Raw genomic sequence first — 21,061 nt, forward strand, 5'->3', positions numbered from 1 at the left:
AAATATGTGATTTTGGGTGATACTTTTTCCTATACAATGTGTTTTTACTTTACAGCTATGTTGAAAATCTCAAATCACTGTTATTTGTTCATACCATATTTTATTTATGTATAAAAAATTAAATAAGCAATTGTTTGAATTTGTTGTGCTAAAAAAATATCTTTTGATTATACTGTGTTTAAAAACTGTACAGCAAAAGTTATGAGAAAGAAATAATTTTGTTTCAGTACAATTAGTACTCTGTAGTATATAACATGTTCTGTCAAGATCAATTCCAAATCAGATTAATTTACCATTTGCTTGGAAGATGTTTTCTATGCATATTAATGTATAGAATATATATATGTATATATAAAATTCATTGTATGTTATTTAAAACTTTGTAACTTCTTGGTGTTATGTTTTTTTTGTTTGTTTGTTTGTTTTTGTTGTTTTTTTTTTTCCTTCCTTATATCAAGGTCCAAATATTCATAGCCCATTGCTGATTTCTCTCAGTGGGGACTATTCCTCGTCTCTCAATATAACCAGCAATGGGCACGAGGTATTTCTCCGATGGTCAGCTGATCATGGCACCAATAAAAGAGGTTTCAGGATAAGGTACATAGGTATGTAAATAAGATTTTCATTAATTTATAAAGAAATTCAATATAGATAAAACTTATTTACTGTAAAAGGATAATATAGGTTATATTTTCTTATATTAATTGCCCAGACTGAAAGAAAATACAGTTTGTTTTGTATGTGAACTGAATTCTGCTGATTTAATGAGGAACAAGACTCCATGCCCCAAATGAGATATACACAATCATATGTACTCTGTAGAGATTGAATCAAATGTTTCAAAGAACTTTTAAAAGGTGAAAATAAAAAAAATGAAAGAAGCAATCTGCCCCTCCTCCCCTTCATCATTTACTTAAATTTGTGTGCCACTGACACATCCTGGATTTTTATGGATTTCATCATTAACATTTTTAAGGTATGGCAACAAGGCAGGAGTGAGCAGTGATAAGCAGGAAAATCATAAGACCTTGAAGGATTGAACTCTTTGATTCAAAGTTCAACATAAGCAGCAAACAGATATAAAAAATTAACATCATACACGCTACAGTGAACATGAAGATGGTATTTTAAAAGATACAATCACATTTATAGAACCATTATATAATACTATTTTTACAAAATAATATGTTTCATTCATTAATCTAGAGTAGATTTGTTGTCACTTGCAGCAATTACACAAAATCTATGTTTGTGTTTGTTTTTCATTTTAAATCACCACAAAAGATGTGAAATGAAACAATGAAAATAATTATTTGAGATAGAACATGTGGAACATTTTCATTGCCTATTCTGGATTAATTAGTGGCATGATACATTTTTATTTTACCAAGTGGAGAAAGCAACAGAGAACATATATGATATTCTGCCTGCTGTGTTTTGTTTTTCCTTGCTTTTTAGCTTCTGTTACAGGAAAATAATTAGACAGTACAATAGTCTGTAAAACAGTATCTCTCCCTTTAGGTGAGGACAGTTTTCTCAGAGGTGAAATGACTTTGATGTGTAGTTAGATGAAATCTACTTTTGCCTAGACACAAAATATTACACTGTATACTCATTTTCTTTGTACTTATTTTGGATCTAGAAACAAGTGTCTTCTGTATGAAAAATAAAATTAAAGTGAAAGACCAGAGAAATTTAGTGCAAGGAAAAAAAATATTTTCACAGCATATGCTCTGATAGATATGCTTCATGTTCTGCTGCTTGCTATGATAAAGAATAAATGAACAGCCAAATGATTCCATCCTGATTGTAGGAAACCTGGTCTGAGAAAACTGTTGCCCTATAGGAAGTCATAAGACATGAAAAGTCTTAAAGAGTAAGTGAAGCAGCAACTTGATATTTGCCTGAGGAATGGAACAGATGGAGTTCCTCTCTAGTTACCAGTGTTTTGTTAAAGCATGAAGAAACTTAGATGCATTTGGAAAACAACTTCCAACTTACTTTTCTTTCCTATGAAACGGGCATATAACCACCTTAGCTAACAGCTCATGGCTTCTCCTTGATGAGAAAGATCAGAGACTAAGTTAAATTCCTAAAAAGAAAACCAATTTATCTCAAACTGCCTTCCAGGCTGTAAGTTTCTTTTGTTGGAGTTCATTGGTGAAGTAGCCAAAACAAAGTAATTTTATACTCACACATTTAATGGACAAGGGATTTAAAAGAAATGAAATCATAATGACATCATGATAATTAGGAAGTTTTTAATGTCATGAAGATTTCAAACACATACATCCTCAAATATGTTTATGTTTCCATGCTTTTATGAAGACTTACAGATTTTTTACAGTACATGGTGTTCTAAATAAGTCACAAAAATTAAAAACCACCACCAACAACAAAGCAGATTCAGTGTTTTTGGCATGTTTTTATGGTGGTACTCATAAATACAGTTAAAATCTATTTTAGCTTTTATTAGTTCAATTCACTGTATCACAGAATTTGAATGTAATAAGACCAAAAGGAAAAGATTATTTGAAAATAACTATGTATAGTATGCTCTTGATATTTCTCTCTTCCAAAAATTTTGTATAATACAGGAATTTATATGATTGCAGTAAATTTCATCATAAGCTAAAGTTATGTGGGTTATTTGGTTTAAAAAGAAGACAATAAGAAAGCTACAGGAGTTATACAGGATATCTCTACTTCCTCTCAGGCTACTAAACCCTGAAGCACTGTTATTGTCTTGTTCTTTTGTCTTTACATCTAGTAAAATTGCTTAATGCTTATGTGAACAGGATACAAAATACGACTTTTACTGGCATTTTCTGAGCTTGTTATCAAATGTTCACTAGCTTCAGTATGAATTTTCAAGATTTGTCACCTGGATCCTGAATGCATTTATTTATTTATTTAATATTTATATTTAAAGCTCTCTACTGTAGCACTCCAGAGTCCCCTCCACATGGTTTCATTGTCAGTCAGACAGGTGGACAGCTCAACAGTATGGTTCGCTGGGCCTGTGATCGAGGTTTTCGGCTCATTGGGAAAAGTACTGCTGTTTGCAGGAAGTCTCCATATGGTTATTATTCATGGGATGTTCCAGTTCCAGCTTGCCAAGGTAAAATATTTCATAATAAAATATATAAGAAACTGTATTTTAATTTTTATTATAAATGATCTTTTTCTGACATAAAAGGAATGATGCCTAATAAACTTTAGCAAAAAAAAACCCCACATTTAATTAAGAATATTGTAACAGACTTTGTTAAGGCAGACAGATGCTAAAAATAGTGTATATCATTATGAGGAGAAAAAAAACACAAGGTTGAAATATGAAATTATTCAAAAGTATCATGAATGGTTAGTAGAGTTCATGCATTTATTTTTGTGTTGGTTCTACTTTGAAGAAGTAATTTTCACTGTAATTGCCACTTTATCGTGATCAAGGAGTATTTTTAGAATACTCAAAATTTGCCAAGAATAGGAAATCAGTCAATAACATCATTGCTTTTGAAACCATTCTAATCATTCAGTGTTTGCATTGAAATTTGAAACAGAATTAATCAGGTTAATTGATGTTTCATGTATCAAACTCTCTATTGTGGTACTCAGTAGTACTCTCCACGATGGTTTCATATTTAGTTACTTCTGCATTATAAAAGCAAAACATGTTTTCCTTAAGAAAAACAATTATTTCACGTCCATTGTAATTGTATTTTAATTCTTTCTTTTCTGAGAAGAATGCCATTGTGCTAATAATTTCCATGTTTCACTCTTTAGTGAAATAATAGAATAATTTTTTTCATGAAAAAATGCAGTTCTGGTTTGTAACTTTTGTTCAGAATTTTGTGTATCAAGGAATTTACATTATCCTCTTACATAAGCTGGTGAAAACAACTGTTATATTCATTTAGACTTCATAAATCATATGTTCACAGAACCAACAGATCATTCATTACAAAATCCTAGTACGGTGTTTCAACTAGATGCTTGCATACATTTTGTTACTGTTGACATAAATGATGTTTGAATGCTTCAAGCTAATTTCCAAGATTTTTTTTTTTTTTTTGAAAATAAGCCTTTGAATTTCATCTTTGCCTGTATTTGTGAAAAATGGAAGTACATACAGTGCATTTGCTGAATATAATTGTTTAGCTTTTTTTCCTCCTCAATTGAACAAGGACTGCTTTCATGACAGTTATTTGTGGAACTGGATCAAACTGTTAAGTAGATATCTCAACTAGTAGGAAATATTTAAATATATACATATATATCATAAAGGATTGTTAAGCACTGAAATAGGCTCCCGAGGGAGGTGGTTGAGTCGCCATCCCTGAATGTGTTTAAAAACTGTTTGGATGTGGGGCTCAGGGACATGATTATCAGAGGGTTATTAGAGTTAGGGTAGTATGGTTAAGTCATGATTGTACTCAATGATCTTTAAGGTCTTTTCCAACAAGAGTGATTCTATGATTCTATGCTTTTATGGTTCTAACTCAAAATGTCTTATCAAACAGAAAGTTTATAGGTATAATAAAAATAATTTAATATATACTAATTAATGTATATTAATTAATTAATAATTAATTAATAGTTATGAATTTGATAGATATAATTTAATTTTAATATATTATATAAACGTCTGTCAATTCTTTCATCAAGTCCCTTTGTGCTGAAAGTGGTTTTTGACCATGATATGAACCTGCAACTCACAACTCGGGTAAAACCTGAAGACACATTATTACTGTAAAAACCCTCAGAACTAATCTGATTCCATACATAACTGAATTATATAAACCTTCCCTTGCTTTGTTGAGCTGAAGATTATCCCCATGTCCAGATGATACAGAAAATTCATATGAACTCTTGCATCAAATGTTTAAGAACTCCAGTAAATATCTCTGATGTTCTTCACCAGGGGATATTTACCAGACATAAGGGCTTTGCCATTCTCCCTAGTACTGAGGAATACAACTTCAGTAAAACTAGTTATCCTAAGCATGTACTTGCAGTTGTTATAATTTTATGATAGAGAGGATTAGCATTGTTTTATTAACCATAAAAAATGTCAGTCAACTTTGTTGTCTGTTTTTATTCTTCACAATTTACCTGCTCTTTTACCATGCAAAACTAAGTGAGAAAGTCCCATCTTGCCTTCTGCTTCATGTTTTCTGTCATTTATAGAGTAACTAGCAAAGGCAGTTTAATTAGTTGTTTCATACATATGAATTTAGGATTTACACTGCTAACTAACCATTTAGCACAACATAAAATGTATTAGATGTTTTTTACATAGCTGTGGAAATACAAAGAAAAAAAAAAAGTTATTTGCAGTTTCTTTGTAAGTAATGCATCATATTTTGATCTATTTGTTTTCTGACTCCTAAATGAAGATTACCAGTGAAATCACAGTAACAGTTTCTGGCATCATCCTGTAGGAAGGGAGAAATCTAAAATTATGAATTCCTTAATGATGCCTTGCAATCAGCACAGTTTCTTTTTTTCTTTTTTTTTCTTTTTTTCTTTTTTTCTTTTTTTTTTTTAATACTAAATAAACTCCTTGTTTGCTGTTTTCAGAATATTTGTTGTCTGTATTTAAACTAATGCTTTATCTTTTCATTTCTTATTTTTTCATCTATACAATTACAGTTATCACTTATGAACTCTTTCGTATTGCTGGCATTTATTAATGCCAGAAGCCTTTTCCACTACGGTGTTTTGTTGGTTATTTTTTCAAGTCCAGAAGTTAATGTTAGACCATTATTTTTACATTGTCATTCTTATACCTATATGAATATAAATCTTGATCTTTGGAACTCTGAATAGAAAGCATCAGTCATTCCTCAAATCACTATAGAATTTTACCTGAATATCCCAGATGTGCAATTTAAAAATAATTGAAAGCTTTTTTTACATTTTATATAAAACCAAACATAAGTCAGAGAAAAGACTCAGTGAAACAGTAAGAAATAGAAAAGCCTCAAACAAAACTTCAACAGTCCCTTCCTCTGCCATGAAAAGGAATAAAAGGAAACTGCCTCCAACTCTAATGTGTAATTGTGTAATGACAATAGTACAAATTAAAAAAAAAAAAGTTTTACTATTCTATCTTTTAGATATTAACCATTCTGCTTATGTAGAGGTTCATTAAAGAAATCTTAATGCTGAAGTGTGGTCCATTTCTCAAAAATTATGCTAAAATAAGTCTATATTTACTATCAGTAAATTTATATTTATTGTCTGGAAAAGCATGTAATGTGTAAAGAATTCTTCTTTTGCATTATTAGGCATTGGTATGGGTTTGAGTTAGTCATGTTAATATGCATGAGAACAATTAATATAGCCATACTTAATTTCTAAACTCATTAAAAATAGACTTTTTGTTTCCAAATGCCTGACTGCATTGGGTCAAGTGTGAAAACAGCAACATTTTAAATGCCAAAGAAATAGCTTAATCCTTAAAAGTAATTTGTAATGCACTTTACAGTAAACTTTTTATAAAAATTCTTAATTTTTCACAGGTTTAAAATCCAATTTGTTAAGTTCAGAAGAGTATATTACTGTATAGTTTCAGTAGTATTGCCTGTGTTTGTGTTGTTCCTGATAAGTGTTGTCAGATTTAGACAGATGTCAGCAGTGATACTCTTCTTTTTATTCCACATAACCTTAAAATATGAAAGGTAGCTACATCTGTTAATTGTTGTTATTAAATGAATCAGAGCAAATCCATGAATCAAAGCTCCTTTATAGAGTGAATAGTCAGATTTGAGTGTGGGAAATTGTTAATACATGAACTCTTAAGTGTGACTTAACATTTAATAAAGGATATTTTGTCCAAGACCAATAATATTTTCTGAATTTCTTATTATAGATTAGTCTTTAGAATGTGACAGTCCTCAAGAACTAATAAGGTTGAGTTCTTCAGAAGGCTACATGTTTACATCTTTGTAGTTGAAACTGTATTCTGAAGGTCACGATCATGGAATGGATCTGTTTCAAATGTGATTACAATTATAATGTTGATTAACAAAACCAAAGTTTTTACTATCTGAGCTGATAAATAATGACCCAACATTTCAGTGATGTATTTATGTTTTAGATAATTTGGATATTCTGTATTTTTCTTTTTTGTTTCTGTCGAGTTTTCAGATATGTCAATAGCTTGAGTAGATCTTTTCACATTTTTAACTTAAAAGCGGCTTTCTGTTTCATACAAGGAAAGTTCTTCTCATAACTTCAGAAAAATAAAATATATCACTAAGTGACTCATTGGTAGCTCTTTCTGTTTACATAGAAATACATAAAATTATTTATTTTATTTACATAAAATTTTACACAAAAAAATTATAAAGATTGTTTGCTAAGATAAATCTTGTTTCTTAAAACTTTTAAAGGAAGGATATATTTTGCTTATGCCGACAGACTGATTCTACTTACGTGAATGATATAATTCAAATTTTATCAAGGCATTAATGGAGATCTTTGAATATCTAAGGAGTCATGGAGTCATTAATATCAATGTCAGATATAAAACATCTCTGTTAGATATTTATATATATATACACAATAAATGTATAATGCTGATTGCAGGAAAATGATCTGCAGTATGTGAACAAGTAGTGTGCTCTAATGTGTTTTTCATATGTGGATTACAAGCAGCAGCTGCTGATCTATAATAACTTTTTTGGGTGTAGATATATATATTATGCTGCACTGATGTAACTGGCAGTGAATTTAGTTCTGGCAACTTCAATATGGCCTGAAACTTCTGCTTATCATTACATGTAGTTTTGAAGGAAAGAGCATGGACAAGCCTGCCTAATTTTCCAGCTGCAAAGTTATTGAGAAATTTGATAAACACCATTTATGTCATGTTTTCATTTTAGTGTCATAAGGACTGTTTCTTTCTTTGGTAGTATCAAGTGAAATAATTTCTCTGAGAAGTTTAGTAAAAAGTAGAAGATGGACCTTATGTTTCATGAACTTGTCATTTTTGCTCATTCTAGGTTCATGATTTCATAGAATTTCATGATTCTTAGAGCCTTCACTATCTCCTAATTTCTTTTTTCTTGTCTTCTTCTAAAAATATGTGTCTCTAATTTCCGGTATAAACTATGATAGCCATAAGATATAAAGAAGGTGGTGAGCAAATTAATCATTGTTTTCTGTGGTCTTTTCATCACACTATGTCCTGCAGTTTAACTTTACATGTAATCTCTAGTTTCTTCATATGAAAATTCAAGAATATATTTTAAGTTATTTTAGTGCATCTGTTCTACAAGCTTTGATAGCTTTAGAGCTTTACCTGTGTCTCAGCTGTGATCACTTACATTGGTGCAGAACCATAATGTTACATTGCTTATGAAGCAGGTTTGTCTTTCGTCAGACCAGCTCACAAAAAAGGCAATAATTGATCACTATTTTCCTAAGAAGTGTACATAGTCTGAGAGGCTTGATTCTTCGTAGCTACTTAGGCAGAATAGATAGTCTCTTATTGTTCAACATTCCACTTCAAAGGAAAGTACTTAAGAATTAAGTGCCTAAGCCCTGTTTTGGGGATCAGATTTACATTATATGTTTGCTGTTAAAATGTTAAAATGTTAAAATGGAAAAGACTTTTTTTTTTATTATTTTATTTCTCAAACAAGGTTTTTTGAAAGAATAATTTTGTGCTTTCTCTCTGTTGAGTAATGACATATATATATATTTTTGGTGGGGGAGGGAGCTTGCATTTTCATTTGCTAATTTTAAAATATTTTTAAGTGTACTTCATTTTTAATTTGCAAGACGAAAAATAGAATGTTGAAAGTTAATATTAGTGTTAGCGAGGGGTTACATATTATATCTGAGAAACCCGAAGTACAAACTAGATTTCTCATGCCTCAGTCTGATACTTTATTTATTCAGCCATGCTGGTCCTACTTTCCCAGATAATGTCTATCAGATATTGTCTATTTCATCTTCTTCAGTTATCTTCTTTTTTCTTTTCCTTTTTTTCTTATTTTGAATGAATAGCTGCAGGGTTATGAACCATGATTCTTTTTTTTTTTTTCTTTTTTCTTTTTTCTTTTCTTTTTTCTCCTCTATCAACAGACAAAAATTTTCTCTGATTTCATTCCCTAAAATGTTAAGGTAGATTTTTTGTGGACTTAAAATTCACATTAATGAGTTAAAAAGTCATTTGAATGAATTTATGATTATTGAAATTGTAGTACATAAAAACTCTGTGACAAGAAGAAGCTCACAGTGAAAAACAGATACAATGACTATGCCTTTCTCTTTAATCAGCAATATCTTGTGGAATTCCTAAAGCTCCAGTAAATGGTGGGATATTAACTACAGATTACTTAGTTGGCACCCACGTTACTTACTTCTGCAATGATGGGTACAGATTATCTTCCAAGGAACTTACTACTGCAGCCTGCCAGCCAGATGGTACCTGGAGCAATCACAATAAAACACCTCGCTGTGTAGGTAAGTAACATGCAAAAATGCATTAATGCTGGACATTATGTTTATTTATCAAAAGTGGAAAACATCATGTCTGATGAAAACATCATGAAAACATCTTTCAGCTTTCAGGATACTTTATGTGTAATTGCTGGTATTACGTTATTGTGAAGTATATATTTTAAATATGTACCTGAGAATATACTGAAATATTCTATGAAAGTGGAATAAATACCCTACAGATTACTGAACATATTCAAGCTGATAATAATTTTCTGATAAATCAAAGTTAATGGCTGCAGTGGTTTATGCACAAGTCAGCTCTACAATGAGAACTGAAATGTTTATATGCTGTTCATAAACCCTATTTACTATCCAGAATTCCAAAGTATCTGGTATTCTGGAATACTTCTTGGAAAGTACTACTGATTATTTGTATCTACCCCATCATTATAATCCTACACTATCTAAATTCTGGGAAACATCAATGAAGAGAAAATGCTTGCTCAGTTCCAAGAAGTAGGTAACTTCAAAGTGGATATGAAAATCCAGGTGACTATAAGCGTGAGATAGCAGTACAAAAATGACTCATGCAGATTGAGATTATTTCACCCAATGAATTTTAGAAACAGGAAGAAAACATACTCTAGAATAATTTGCAAGGGCTCTCCCTTTTTCTTTTTTGTGCTGTTCTTGTAAATGCATTACCTCATGCCTTTTCCTCTGCCTAAAGAAACAAAACAGAGTGAAAGAAAGCAATATCCAGCAAAGACTTTCCTCTGTCATTTTTCTCTTGATCAAGGGAAAATTTTATGCACACTAACTTTTCTATTAGATCAGGTGTGTAGAAGAATATTTTTTTTTTGCTTGCTTTTGGAGGATGTACATGTTGAGTTAGGACATGAGATAAAGATGTATTGCTGCTGAAATCCCTCAATATGGATATTACTTAATGTGTCACCACTGTGCAGTCTCTCCAAGTATTTAAAGTCTCAGATAATTCATCTGGGTAAAAAATAATTCCTATATTTAAGTTTGCCTGGTATTTTTTTAAAGATTTTGATATGTAATGTGTCACATCAATTTCTGAACTATAAATCTATAATGAATTCACTTATGGTATAGATTTCATCTATACCAGTTGTATAGCCCAGCATATTCTAGGCACTGCTCTAAGCCACTGATCATCAATAATAAATGAGAGAATTGTTACTTCTAACCAAAGGGAATTTTAAATACAACCTTACTCTTCAAACATTATGTCAACGTGTTTAAAGTTTATTTCTAAATTAATAACAACGGGTTTTTGTAATTTGCTTGTACTAAACTACGAATATGTGTTTTTGTCATTTGGAAGTTGTTACATGTCCAAGCATCAATTCTTTTACACTGGAGCATGGAAGATGGAAAATAGTGAATGGCTCACATTATGAGTATAAAACAAAAGTAGTTTTCAGCTGCGATCCAGGGTATTATGGCTTGGGACCAGCATCTATTGAGTGTCTTGCTAATGGCACCTGGAGCTGGAGAAATGAGCGACCTTACTGCCAAAGTGAGTAAATGTTGCATCTGTAACTGCTGTGTAGATTACAGATAAAAATATTTTATTTGGTCCAGCTGGTAATTAACTAATTTGACATTGAAAGTACTCAATTAGAAAAGTTTTCCCTATCTCTAACCTTTTAACTAACGTAATTAAATAGCAATTAATTAATAATGTTCCAGAAAGTGTTTGTTGTTTGTTTGTTTCTTAATTTTACAGAGAAAATTTTATTTTTATTGTTATTATTTTCAATTCTAGCGTATTATTTTGGGGGCAATAATAGTCTTTGTATACAGAGTTCTTCTATGTAGCAGACAATACTTCAGGCTGCAGCATTTATTTAGCTGTTTGATTAATGTTGCATAGAATCATAGGATCATAGAGTTACATATTATTGCATGTATCTTTGTGATATAAAGGTATAAATTTCTGTTCTCTTTTGCTTTTATAAAGTTATTTCTTGTGGAGAACTTCCTACACCTCCAAATGGAAATAAGATTGGAACTCAAATCACATATGGATCTACAGCTATATTTACTTGTGACTCAGGATACATGCTTGTTGGCTCTGCCGTGAGGGAATGTCTGTCCTCTGGACTCTGGAGTGGAATTGAGACCAGATGTTTAGGTATGGGTACAACTGTCATGGCATGTCTGTTTTCTTTCTCTGTAGCAGACAAAAGTAAGTTAAGTTAGTCAACTTATCTCTTTCTGTTACCCTTCCAAATATGAACGCTAAGAGAGTTCTGCAGTTTAAAAATTCGTGTTGCTGTTTTCCTATCAAAAGATAACTGTGCTAATCTTTCCACAAATTGAATCCCTTTTTCAGTATCTGCCACACAAGCAAAGCCCGTGTTATTGCACTCCTCCATATGGCTTTATAACAGATCTATTCACACATAGCAAGACTGATGGATTTCAGATCTGTCAGCTTTAATATATATCCTTACTAAAATAATTGCATAGTAGATCTGAACTTAGTGAATATGTTATAGAATTAATCTTTACAATTGCAAAAGATACAATAAAAAATATAAATACATGGAAACACAAACAGGAGCATTTCAGCTCCTGTTATTACTTCTGACAGAAAATCCCTCTCCAGGTATGATGTGTACAGTTTGAAAACTCTTTGGTTGTACTTGTTTAGGCATCTTCACTTATTTAAAATACTCAGACACCAGGCACTAAGTTGTTCATGATAAAGGAACACCTGAACATTGTAACAATTGCAGTATTCCATTTTAATTCTTTAGTATTTTGTTTAAATTCTTTGTTATTTATTAATATGATTAATTATTAATATGATTAATCATTAAATATGATTTGAGTTACAACTGTAGAGGCATTGATTTTAACTTTATATGCAACTATAGTTTTAGTTTTAGTGGAAATCAAAGTGATGACTTTGTCCCAGTTTAAGAAAGTAACGTGAAAGACACAGAAGTATGAACATATAAAGGAACATCTGTAAATGTAGACTTTCAGAAGAATCTGAAATTCCATATTAACTGTTTATTGCAGATTGTTGTTCTTTGTGCAGATTGCTGTTACCCTTTTACTTGCTGTTGCCCTTTGCAGCAAACTGCTGTTTGCTTCAAATAGTTTTCTTTTGGTAGTTCAGTATTACTTGGTTGGTATAAATCCTCACTTAAGACTAATCTGAATGACTCATGAATAAGCAAAAGTGTTGCTTATCAAGCTGCAAGTCTGAAGCTGGAAGATTTCCTGACAAATAGCTGAAGGGAACAGGAAGTTCTTATGTTTCACTTTTGCTGTGAAAAGCATTTAGCAGAGGGGGGAAAAAAAAGAAGCTATTTATGTTTGATTTTTTAAAATATTTTTTTATTTTTACTTTTTAGCTTTCTTTAAATTGTGAGAAAATTCAGGACAGATTTCTAAATCTTGCAGGTTTGGGGCACCATAATACATGTGTAGCCAAAACATGCTGATATTTTTTCATAATTAGGAGTTTATCTGCAATGGCTACAGCTACTCATATTTGCAGAGATATAAAAATTAGAGCAGAGAAAAAATAATCTTAAAAAATGCCAAATTCTATGCTTGTTGTGAACAGCACCTAGGGAAAATACACATTTTAGGAATTTGCCAAAATAACTTTATAGCAAGTGATGCTTAACAGAAAATAAATTTATTTCCTCTGACATTTGCCTCTGGAAATAAAAATCTAATATAAACTTAATAATATTAAAAGATTGCTTAGTCTTGATTTTTGGATTCAATTGGCTACCAGTGTATTTCTCTTTGAAGTGTTGATGATTCCTTTAACAATTAGATAACATTAATGAAATCATACAAGATAAAATAATAAAAATTTCCAGGTATTCAGCTCAAAATCTCAAGCTATTTTTTCGAAAGTTAAACTCCAGTCTTTCGTTTAATTATTATGTTAGACAACCTAATTTTCTTTTCATCTATATGTAGTTAGAAAAAATTATGAATAGTGAATGCTTTTCACAGTCCTATTTTGCCTTGCTTTTTCCATTGCTATTTCTTTTCTTTCAAGGAGAAGAATAGTACTTTATGGCCATTGAATCTTAGGAGACATTGTTTGGCAAAGAGAATTAGAACATTTAATACAACTACACTTCTTTTTGAACACTGCATTTTTCTATTTAATTCTTTTTTTTATTATTTTTTTTATAAGATGTCATCAGTTGGATTGAATGGGTGCACAGCCCCCAAGAAACTGACAACTTAATTCTAGCATCCTTATATCAGGAAGAAAAGGCTAGAAGGCATAGAGGGCATCAGAAGGCATCATAGAAGGCATCAAGTACAGAATGGGAGATAATTAGGTGACAGCAATAAAAATGCTTTAAGATTCGTATGCGTGCCTAATATTGGAAATATTTTGGAGCCACAGAAAAAAAGTGGACCAAAGGAAGCTTGCTGTGGTCTGCATTTCTCTATCGTCCTCTGTAAAACAGGAGAAGAGCAGATTATTTTTCAGCAGACAGGAGATCTGGAGTCATTTAAGGCAATCCTGTCTATTTCTGTAGGTAGGTTAAGGTTATACTAACTCCTAGATACAGCTGTATGGTAGCTTGACACTTTAGATATATGTGTAGTTCTACCCTAAGTTAATGATTAATTTTAAGTATAAATTATCCATGTAATGAGACCCAAAAGATCTCAAAGGGTTTATGAAAGTCTGTCTTTTGACTTTTGACCCATTTTGTTCAGAAAACCTAAATTACAGTACAGTACTATGGGAGTAGTCATATAAATGTCATGATCTCACTTAAGCAAAATGCAGTGGGAAACTGAGTCCTGGATCTGTATTCTTATTCTCTCTAGCTAGTGAGGAAAAAAAAAGTTCAAATAATAAAATAAAATCCTAACAAAAATGACAATGACAAAAAATATTTTTATAACTGGAAAAAATCCTCAGTTATTGTTTTATTATTATTACTGCTGTTATTTTAGTGTCACTCACTAGCTAGTTATTAAAGCTGCCCTTTTTCCAAGGAAGAAATACAGAGAGTCTGCTTGATCATATTTTATCATGAAAAACGTGTAAAAATAAGAAAAAAAGGATAGAATATTTTCAATCAACTGCCCAACCTGAAATAGGCTGATGTAAACTTACTGTTAATCTTGGTGCTATTATAAAGATTTGCTTAGAGAATTAACACTTGTCTTTATAAAATGCTAAATATTTATCTGAATTTAAATACTGAAATGGGGCTTATTTGATCAATAAGAAAAGGGTGTCTTGTCTACATTGCTAATACTAGAGTTTTAATAGACTGAAAAAGGTAGCAGAAAAAAAAAGCTAAATTGATTAGAGAGAGTGTTAAACATCAGCATTTGTTCATAGACTCCATACAGTGTTATTGGGATATATTTCATTTTTTTTTTAATGCGAAATAGCAGTAGTGTCATTTTTTAAAGATGTTGTTTGTAACCTGGATAATATTAAGGAAATATATCCTTGTGAGAACTGTAAGTCCTGCAGAGGAGAAGTGAAGTTTGCTGTTGAATAATATCCTGGATATCTTTTTCCGAAAACATATTGATACGTAGATTTCTTTCACTATTACACTGAGGTTTTGAGTTATTGATGAATAAAATAAGCACATGTATGGTTTTGCCACTCAATCAAATATTCTGTGTTACTTTTATTCCTATTTTTGCATCTCAGAGAGTAATCTTCACTGCTGAAAATAAGCCTGCTTTACAGCTGAGGTTTCAAAGGTTCTGTCATTAAGTTGAGCTCTGCATTGGTGGAGCTCTATTTCCTGTTAAGCTAGGTATTTTATTAGGTGTTCAGATGTTATGAAAATCCTTTATTGAGATTTTTTGCCTGATTTTTTCTTACTTAATGGTATTTCTCTACAATTATTTTTCAAAAGAGTAGAGTAGCCTAGATAGAAACAGGCAATGTTGTAGACCTTATTTCCCCTAATATCTGTTGCTAAGTAAAACATTCCTATTGAATGTTTTTCTTCATATTTCACCCATTGCCTGCACAAAAAAAAAAAAAAAAAAAAAAAAAAAAAAAAAAAAAAAAAAAGTATTCTAATTCAGAGTTTAAACCTACAGGCTGCATTATGATCTAGATTCACAGCCCTACTCTATAAGTTTTTCATAGCTGTTTCATAGTAATATGGGAATGAACTTGGTCTTATACACTGAAGTAAAGAAACTGAAAATGTATGAGGCTATACTGAGAAAAAGAGCATTCTAGAATGCTAGTAGTGTGAAGTCAATTTAATTACTACTAGGATGTTAGAATTTTTTCTTGGATGGAGATTTTGATTAACATTTGCTTATTTTATTCTTGCATTTCTTTTTCCATGAGCTAGTTCTTACTACAGTGAAGTACAGTGAATACAGACAAATGCTGTATTCTAATGTGTTTTTGTGCATTTAAGAATGCTTTGTGTTTTGTTTCTCACTCACTTATTCCCTTAAATATAGATCAGAAGTACTGCTTGATCTACTTCTTCTCTCTCATTTTTTCCATAAATTTTATAGTATTCTTTTTCATGTTCTAATAGACTTGCAAGAGTTGTGTTTTTATTGTATCATTTGCTTGTAATTGCTCTTAGAACCAGAATATTAACTTGGGGATGAAAAAAAAAAAAAAAAAAAGTGATCTATTGCATAATAATAGTGCTATTAATCTTTCATCCATGGTAAGTCAATATTCAGTGTCTTATTGGCTGTGCAAAAAGGAGTGGAAATTAAAAGTAGAATTATTAATTCTTAAATGTTTTCTCATCTATTTGCAAAATAAATGTCCTGGCACACAAGAGAAACAAAAAACAGAAGACAACAGTTGTTCTGATTTCAGACCTTTGTTCTCCCAGCAGCACTCTCAGCAGTCCTTTGCTTTCCAATTTCTAATCATTTTACTTTTGTTTTGAGTTTTCTGCTTAGTTTTTTTTTTTTTTTTTTTTTTCTGATAGATTTTGTTCGTGTTTACAGAGAGCTCTCTCAGCATGATACCCAGTTTTCAGTATTTGCATTTAGTCCCCAGTGAAAACAATCAACCTGCAAAGCTTAACTACTAAACTCTCAAATGCATTTAAAAGGAATAATTTAGGCCTCTCATTACATTATAAGTCATTCACTTCAAAATAATATTCAAATGTAAATACATTAAAATGAAAATTTAAAGTAGAAGTCTCGTAAAGCAAAAGCCAGCAGAATTGATCCATGAAAACTACACGAATATTCAATAGTTATTGTGGGCATGTGTTTAATTTGTAATTAACATTTTGGAATTCCTTTCTCCACCAGTATCTTAAGAGAAAAATGACAAAAGTGAAAAATTCTACTAACATTCATGAGAAAAATGAATTAACACCTTGATTTTGAATCACACAGAATCATACAATCTGGGAAACAAACAAACAAACAAAAAAATTCCAATGAAATAGAAGACTAAGTAATAATGATTTCAGATCTCAATGTTTCCGATCCGTCTCCGCCTCCCTCTCCCTCTCCTTCTCCCTTTCCCTCTCCGTTTCATAGAATCATCATAGAATCACAAGGTTGGAAACAACCTATAAGATCATCTAGTCCAACCACCTCCTCATCACCACTGCCACCACAAGCACTAAACCAAATCACGCAGATCCATTTCCCTTTTCCTTTTCCTTTCCCTTTCCTTCCATGCTTTTGGAGAAGTAATGATGGCAATTACTGTGAGGGAAAGATCTTAATTACCTTTGATGGAGATCAGGTCTACAGATTTTCAGAGTAAAAAAATAAAGCAAGTAAAAGCACTTATGGAAAAATATTAATGAGTATCTGATGTTATTATAATGGAGAGAATTCAGATACATAAATCAGTGCAAATTTCATTTGTGGTCTCAGAGGTTCTCTAGTCAGTAACTATGTATACCATTATGTAGACCTTATTTGGCAAACATACTAAGCTGCACCAACATGTCAGATGATGTTTTGAAAACTAAACCAATAGGGCCAAATCCATCTGGTGGTTTGATTGCTGTTGTTTGTTTATCTACTAGATTTTTTACTTCTCTCAGTCAGAAAAATACCCTGTGAGACTTAAACTTCCAGAGGCAAGAAAATCTCAGCTTTGCCAATGTATTTTGTATTTTTTTTTATAGGAAGTTTCTAACCTTCAAAGAAAGAGAAAAATACATCAGAGCATTATAAAGGCTCCAAAGTTAAAAGGAAAGAACAAACAGTTTTGCCTCTAAATCTATTTTCTCACTAGCAACCTCATGGCTTGAAGGGTTTGATGTTTTTTGTTTTTTTTTTTCCTTTAGAATTATAGGACAAATGGGGAACAAAGAAGTTTGAGTGTCCAGTAATATTCTTTCCACTTAAATTTAAGTACTAGTTGTAACACTACTTGCTTTCCTTATTTTAGTTTAGTTTAGTTTAGTTTAGTTTGAGTTCTGTGTCATGTGACATCATTTCCATTTTTCAAGTTAATTGGTGAATTGTTGTGCTTATTTTTAAGTTCAGTGAGAAAAAAAAAAAAAGTAAAATAAAAAGATGCATACTTGATTTCTTCCTCCACTTCTCTGGATTAAAAGTACAAGGTTGAAGACTAGTCCAAAACATTGTTTTTTGACAGGACATTTGGATGTAGTTGTAGGATAACGGGATATTGTTGCAATGATTAATTTCAGCCTAAACAAATTTATGTTTGGGATTCTTTTGAGACCAATGTATAAGATGGGAATTATTTCTATTTATACTATGTAATACTGCAGTTTTCCCCAAGTTAGTAGAAATAAACACTTTATTGTTTGAATGGAAGATTTCTTTGTTGTAAATTAAGAGGTATATTTAAAATTTTTCTGACATATTTACTGACAATATTTGTTTTTATCATTTAATTTGAAAAATCTAGCTGGTCACTGTGGTATTCCAGATCTTATAGTCAACGGTCAAGTAATTGGAGAAAATTATGGGTATAGAGACACGGTTGTATACCAATGCAGTCCTGGTTTTCGGTTGATTGGTTCTTCTGTACGAATTTGTCAACAGGATCACAACTGGTCTGGTCAGCTTCCCTCTTGTGTGCGTAAGTAAGCATGACAAATGCATACTGATTTCCACTACCGAAGTGTCCTTCTCAGACAAGATGAGGAGTATCTTTGAACTTTGAAAAATGAGGATTTTCAAGTGAATTACTACTATGATTAAATGGTTCAGATTCAGTAATATCATTGTATTGAATACATTTTAGTCCACCTGCAAATTTTCTGTTTTTATATCTTCATTTTTGTTGCAGAAAGCTTCATCATTAAGATGTTAATTCAGTACCTTTACTGTTCACTGTTTGCTGTCTTTACGTTGTTTTACACAGAAAAAGAGATACTTAAAACTTCTGTAATTATTTTATTTTATTTTATTACTACTTCATTATTAATAAAAGCATTACTGTTTTATATTTTACACTTTATATTATAACACATGTGGCAAGGAAACTAGACTCCACTGGACTTTGCTAAATCAGAAAGAAATATTTATAATTTTGGAAATTATTTTCAAGCAAATTTGTGCTTGATTTTTCTTATATCTGCTCTGACAATAGGTACTTCTGTAGTCAGTTTTTGTCGGAATGCTAAACATGTATCTTTCATGGAAAGCTCTCAGTGCCTTATTAAAAAAAAACAAAAAACAAAACAAAAAAAACTTAAAATGCTCTACCGTGTAAATTGTAGTGATAATTATAAATCATGAAATCTGATAACAGCATTCTCTGCCTTTGTTTTGCGTTATGCTAGCTGTTAGCTGTGGGCACCCTGGTAGTCCGATTTATGGAAGAACAAGTGGAAATGGTTTCAACTTCAATGACGTTGTGACATTCTCATGTAATACTGGTTATGTTATGCAAGGACCAACCAAAGCACAGTGTCAGGCTAATAGACAGTGGAGCCACCCACCTCCAATATGCAAAGGTATGAAGCAAGCATTTACAGATTTCAAACTCAGTTGGAAAATAAAGGTTGGAAAATAAACTGAAGGTAAAGGGACACTATTAAGACAAAATGTGTATTAAAACCAAAAAATCATAAAACCAAAAATCATAAAACCATGACAACGTCTTACTAATAATCATATAATGTTTCATTTTTCAGTTAGAATATAAGAGGTCTCTCTTATATTCAGAAAGTTGTCAGGACAACTGTTGCAGAGAAACTTTCTTATGTGTTTGCAGTTTTTGTTGATTTTTTAAGATAATTTTTACAAGTTTCTTAAGCAAGTTTACTTAAGCAAGTTTATGCAGAGAAGACAAGGAACTTTTTAAAATCTTGAAATAATACACTACATTTTTAGCCAGTATAGTTCAAAATTGCACAGGAAAATGTACTTTTTTCGCCTATTTCATTTCCATTTATCTGACTGCTCTGCTCAACTATTTTTTTTTTTTTTTCCTTATTCATTATCATAATACGGGTACTTTCATAATTTATCATAATCATAATTTGGGTACTTTCCCAATACCCTAAATTATTTTAGGCCCTGAAAGCCCAATATATCCTGGGTTTAATCAAAAGCATGGCCAGCAAGTAGAGTGAGGTTGTTCTCCACCTCTACTCTGCTCTCATGAGACTACATCTGGAATACTGGTTCAGCTCTCTTTCACATGAAAGACCCAAACAGTTGGAGCTGGTCCAGAGTAGAGCCAGAAGGATGACCAAAGAGCTGAAGCAACTCCATTATGAAGATATGAAGGCAGACTGGGAGAGTTGGGTCATTTTTTCTGTAAGAAAGATAGATAAAGATTTTTTTACCAGACCTACTGGAGATAGAACAAGAGGTATCAGCTTTAAACTGAAAGACGGTAGATTCAGGTTGTAGATAGAGAATCCATTTTTTGATGTGTGGTGAAACACAACAGAACAAGTTGCTCATAGAAACTATGTATGCCCCATCTTTGGAAATGTTCAAAGTAAAGTTGAGTGGAGTTTGAGAAATCTAGTGAAAGATGTCCTGCAGAAGAGGTTTGGACTAGACATCCTGAAGGTCACTTCCAACTTAAACAATAATCAGATTCCATAATTCAAAATTATTTTATGTATTCATATGTTGTTTTTCTTTGCTAAATTGTCCTCCACTTACTTTCCTTCAATCACTTTGCCTTAAGTGATAGTTGACAGAACTTTATTTTCCAAGGGTCTTTTTGTTGTGAGAGGCAATTATTATTTTTTTTTAATTTGCAATACTAAACACGTATTGTGGATTAAAGGTAACTAATAAATCTATTTTTCAGTCTAGCTGCTGTAAATCACTTTGTTGTTTGGGTATTGCACAGTAAAATGCAATTTTCTGAAATTTTACACATCTGCAAATCTACTGGTTTCAGAAAAGACTTTAAGAAGAGCCAGCTTTGTGTAGTACATCATTACTGGTGCTTGTAATATGCAGTGTCTCACCAGACAGCTGTAAACTGCCAAAAAAAAAAAATAAAAAAAATCAGTATTTTACTATTTTTAAATGTATCAAACCTAATGTAATTAGGAATTAAATATATATATATATAATATATATTAAATATATATATATTTTAATCATCAAAGTTTACCCATATTTTTAAAAGTTCATG

The 21,061-nt window shown here is 31.4% G+C and overlaps 1 protein-coding gene across 5 annotated transcripts in view; it reads left to right on the plus strand.

Annotated features, from left to right (window-relative positions):
* Positions 1–21,061, plus strand: part of CSMD3 (CUB and Sushi multiple domains 3) — a 528,421-nt gene that overhangs the window by 462,633 nt on the left and 44,727 nt on the right. For all 5 annotated transcript variants that reach the window (XM_048939546.1, XM_048939547.1, XM_048939548.1 and 2 more), the window contains 7 exons: positions 459–605; positions 2,933–3,121; positions 9,292–9,477; positions 10,811–11,005; positions 11,450–11,623; positions 18,359–18,532; positions 19,239–19,412. In XM_048939546.1, the coding sequence (XP_048795503.1) occupies positions 459–605; positions 2,933–3,121; positions 9,292–9,477; positions 10,811–11,005; positions 11,450–11,623; positions 18,359–18,532; positions 19,239–19,412 (1,239 nt within the window). The remainder of the gene's footprint in view (positions 1–458; positions 606–2,932; positions 3,122–9,291; positions 9,478–10,810; positions 11,006–11,449; positions 11,624–18,358; positions 18,533–19,238; positions 19,413–21,061) is intronic.

This window comes from Lagopus muta, chromosome 3 (genome assembly GCF_023343835.1).
Source record: "Lagopus muta isolate bLagMut1 chromosome 3, bLagMut1 primary, whole genome shotgun sequence".
NCBI lineage: Eukaryota > Metazoa > Chordata > Aves > Galliformes > Phasianidae > Lagopus > Lagopus muta.